Source organism: Molossus molossus, unplaced genomic scaffold, assembly GCF_014108415.1.
Source record: "Molossus molossus isolate mMolMol1 unplaced genomic scaffold, mMolMol1.p scaffold_m16_p_3, whole genome shotgun sequence".
NCBI classification, from domain to species: Eukaryota; Metazoa; Chordata; class Mammalia; order Chiroptera; family Molossidae; genus Molossus; species Molossus molossus.
In genome coordinates this window covers 185,086-189,177 of record NW_023425366.1, presented here as the reverse complement: position 1 = coordinate 189,177, position 4,092 = coordinate 185,086, and the positions used below count along the sequence as shown (strand labels likewise).

The following is a 4,092-nucleotide window of genomic DNA, read 5'->3' as shown; positions in this document are numbered from 1 at the left end:
TTTTTTTTTTATCATCCTCACCCGAGGACATTTTTTTCCATTTTTTGTTCAGATAGAGCGGGAGGGAGAGAGAGGAAGAGAGAGAGAGAGAAACATCGACGTGAAAGGGACACATCGAGTGGTCGCTACCCGCACAACCAACCAGGGCCGGGGACAAACTACAACCGAGGTACGTGCCCTTAGCGGGAACCGAACCCGGGTCTCTTCGGACCGCAGGCCGATGCTCTAACCGCTGAGCCAAACCGGCCAGGGCTACCCTTAAGTCTTAATGCTTACGAAGACATATCATGAGAGTTGTGTTTTTTTTAAGCTTTTTTATTGATTTTTACAGAGAGAGGAAGTGAGAGGGAGAGAGAGCTAGAAACATCGATGTGAGGGAGAAACACGGATCGGCTGCCTCCTGCACGCGCGATCAGCCCGCAATCCAGGCCTGTGCCCTGATGGGGAATCGGACCAGCAACCTTTCAGTCTAGGGGACAGTGCCCAACCAACTGAGCCAGGGCCCAACCAACTGAGCCAGGGCCATATCTTGATTTTTAAACTGAAAGCTTAAGCCATCCAATGCTAAGATTTGGAGTCATTTGTTTATTTAATCATTCATTCCATAAATATCAATCACCTTTTCTGAGCTAGGTGTTTTGCTGTTCTCTAGGGATATAAAGATGAACAGACCTGGTCCCCGCCCACCGTTTAACCAGGTGGGAGAGACACAGTTCCCAGTGATTTGGGCGATGGTGCTGGGACAGAGCAGGCCTCCTGAGGGTGGGCGAGCAGCAGAGGGAGTGGCTAAGGGACAATGCGGCCGGTGCCCCGGGGCCCGCAGAGCAGGGCGGTGACAGAGGTGGTGGTTCGCCGGCACTCTGTCCTTCACGTGAAAACAATCAGCCTTATAGCCAAACCACGGTGAAATCTAAGTGATAAAACCACTCAGACTTGGGCAGGGACAGGTTCTCTTCAACCCCTCTCTGTCCTCACGACAGCTGGTGGTGTGCTGGGTGCAGAGGCACGTGGCCTGCTGCTGGGACAGCAGATGTTTACTGTGCGAGTCTGATAAGCATGCAGTTAATGTGTTTTTAATTTATAGCAGGTTTCTGGATGGCAGATCACTCAACCTTCCTTTTCTTGAATTTTCTGTTCTGCTATCATCCTCCATTCGTTTCTGCTTCATTTTACGATTCAACGGAAGAGGTAGAGTGGATGAGATGCCCCCGACATGGCACAAGTGTATATTAATGGCAATGGAGTGAAAACATCAGCTTCAATGAAAGCCACCCGCCCCACTGCGTTTGACCAGCCTCTCCTCTGACTGCCTCAGGACTCTGCCAAACAATGTTCTTTCCGATTTGAAAGAGAAATGCCTGAAAGAGCTTCCCAGATCCTGAACAACACCCGACACGTGAGCAGGCTGGTCTGCACCTGTGAGTTCTGGAACGGCTCCGCCCCACCCAACAGCACCGTCTGTGCCGACATGTGGAACAGCTGTGGCAGTGGCTCCGTGGCCGTGTCTGTCGGGGTCTCCCTGCTGCTGCTGCTGCTGCTGATCTGCGGAATTGGCTGTGTCTGGCACTGGAGGCCCCGGAACGCCCCACAATTCGCCTTCCCAAGGTTTCTGAAGAGGAGAAGCAACAACAAGAGGGACTACGCTAAGTCAGCCTCCGTGGGTCCCCACGTCACCCCCTCAAGGCCGAAGGTCTTAGTTCAAACCCATGACCACGAAGCTGCTGCCAGGGAGACAGACCCGCCCAACAGCTACGAGAACCTGGAGGCAGGTCCTCCCCGAGCCAAGGACGCCGACAGGGGGCTGTACGAGAACACGCGGCAGCCCGGCTTCGAGGACCACATCTACGGGAACGAGCCCTCCTCTGAGTACTGCAACTTCCGGAAGCCGCGTCCTCCTGAAGAGGAAGATATATACATTCTTCCCGACTTGTACTAGCTTCACCTCCTGGTTCCTTACAGGAGGGTTTTCACTGGGACGCCCTGTGCTGACCTCATTATCAGTCGGGTCCTTCCGAGGAAACTCAGGGGTGTCTCTGCTGAATCTTCGCTGTGTGTGTCACGTCACACGCCCTCCCCACCGCCCGGCCTGGGCTGATTCTGTGGGGTGATGTATGGAGTCTCCCCCCTCATGGTACCTGTTACTCTGTCTTCTATTCCTCTCTCCGCGTCTTTGTCTGCTGAGGTTGATTGTCCTGTCCCCGCATGGTCTTTCCGGCCCTGGTTTCTACACACTCCACAGTTCCCCACGATGTTGCCAGATGTCTCTTCAGAAAACACTGTCATCGGCCTCATCACTGCTTTGCCCAAGGGCTTACTTTCAGCCGTGGCCGGTTTGGCTCAGCGGTTAACTGTTCTCTCACATCAGTGTTTCTCTCTCTTTCCCCTCCCTCCTTCCTTTCCCCTCTGTCTGAAGAGAAATGGAAAAATATCCTTGGGTGAGAAGGAAAAAAAAAACAACTTATTTTCAAAAAACTTTGCACTCATCATTCTAACGGCAGAATGCATGATTTTCCAGTTAGTTTCCAGTTACTTTTCCCAAGACGTCTGCTTCTGTGCTTCCATCAGAATCATCTCAAAACAGGCCTCAGGCCGCTCGGCCGGCTGTCCCCGGGGGCCCTGCCTCTGGCCGCAGCTCCCTCTGCAGGGCTCTCCTCTCCTGAGCGCCGGAGACTGCTGCCTGCCCCGTTCTTCGAGCCTGTAAACGTGTGGATGTTTGCGGTGGCATTTTCATAGGTGAATATGTCATATGAGAATGTCTTAGCTTCCCTGCTAAGTCATCAGGAGGTGCTGGTCCTCACTCAGCCCCAATGCCTGGACGTCACCGAGATACTCCTTACTGTCCACTTGACAAGAATCGAAGTGTACATTTTGCTGAGTGTTTTTATCTAATAAATTTATCCATCCAAGGAATGTGTGCTGCGTACCTTCCTACACTGCTGGGCATGCAGAGGGGTCCAGGAGCAAGACAGGCATGGGCAGGAGGGAAAAGAGAATAAACAGACACACAGTAGGCACCTGATGACTAAGCCATGGTGTCTCAGCTCAAACCCACCCTGAGCTGCTTGGGCTGAGACTCTGCCAAGCACACATTTCCTTTGACAGGTGCTGTCCATAGGGGGCACGAAGGAGACTGGGGGACTTGTCCTGGTGCCTACTCGTCCCAGACAGGTGCCGTTCCCATGGGACTCAGCCAGCATCACCGTCGTTTGCAGTTCTTGTTCCTTCCTGCCCACAGCCAGCTCCTCACACCTGTCGGAGACGCAGCCCCCCGCCCCGCCCCCACCCCCGCACCCCGGTGTCTGGGAGCCAGCTTTGCAGGGACAGGCACCTGCACACTCTGGGTGCCCGCCCCGCAGGGCGCCTCCTTCTGGGCCCGACCTCCCCAGCCCCCGGCGTGGGCTGCTCCCCGCAGTCACCATCCCTGTGGCACCACCGTCTCCCACTTTGTCTTTTCGTTCTACCGATACCTTTTTGGCTGTTTTCTATACTCAGTTCTCCTGGTGAAAACAAACGGATGTGGTTTTTATTTCCCCAAGTGGACCCAAAATGATACCATTAAAAATGCATAGTAGGTGCTTTAAAGAAAAAACAGTTTTCTGTTTGGGAGAGCAGTGGAGGTGGGTAGGAAGGGGGTCTGAGCTTTAATGGCCCAAGGAGGCCCCTCTGAGGACACTCTGAGCTGAGCCGAGGATGGAAATGTAACAGGCGACGGGTCGGGCTGGGGCAGCTGGTGAAGAGAATCCGAGGTCTGAAAGGTTTGGGGTGCTCAGGGGACCCAGAGACAGTGTGTGGCTGGAGTGGGGGGGGGGCTGCCGTGGTGCCTTGCGGGGTGGAGGAGGGGCCAGTGGAAGCCGCAGCTGCTGGTGGGCTGTGTGGGCTCCGAGGCCACCGCGGTACAAACAGAACGTGGCCGGGCCCTCAGCGGAGCAGTGACACGCTGACATTCACATGCTACTTATCTATTTATTTATTTACAAAATAGCTATTTAAATTTTTTTTAGTTTTACTAATTTTTTTTTACAGGTGTCCCTCCTTTTTCCCCCACTGACACCCTCACCCCCTCCCAGTCCCCCTCACCTTCACAGTGGACAT

General features: G+C 53.9%; 1 protein-coding gene across 1 annotated transcript; it reads left to right on the top strand.

Annotated features, from left to right (window-relative positions):
* The first annotated feature begins 1,094 nt into the window (after positions 1–1,094).
* On the top strand, positions 1,095–2,365 carry GAPT (GRB2 binding adaptor protein, transmembrane). The gene has a single exon (XM_036280455.1). The coding sequence runs from the start codon at positions 1,355–1,357 to the stop codon at positions 1,934–1,936; it is 582 nt and encodes a 193-aa protein (XP_036136348.1). The 5' UTR covers positions 1,095–1,354; the 3' UTR covers positions 1,937–2,365.
* Positions 2,366–4,092: the final 1,727 nt, after the last annotated feature.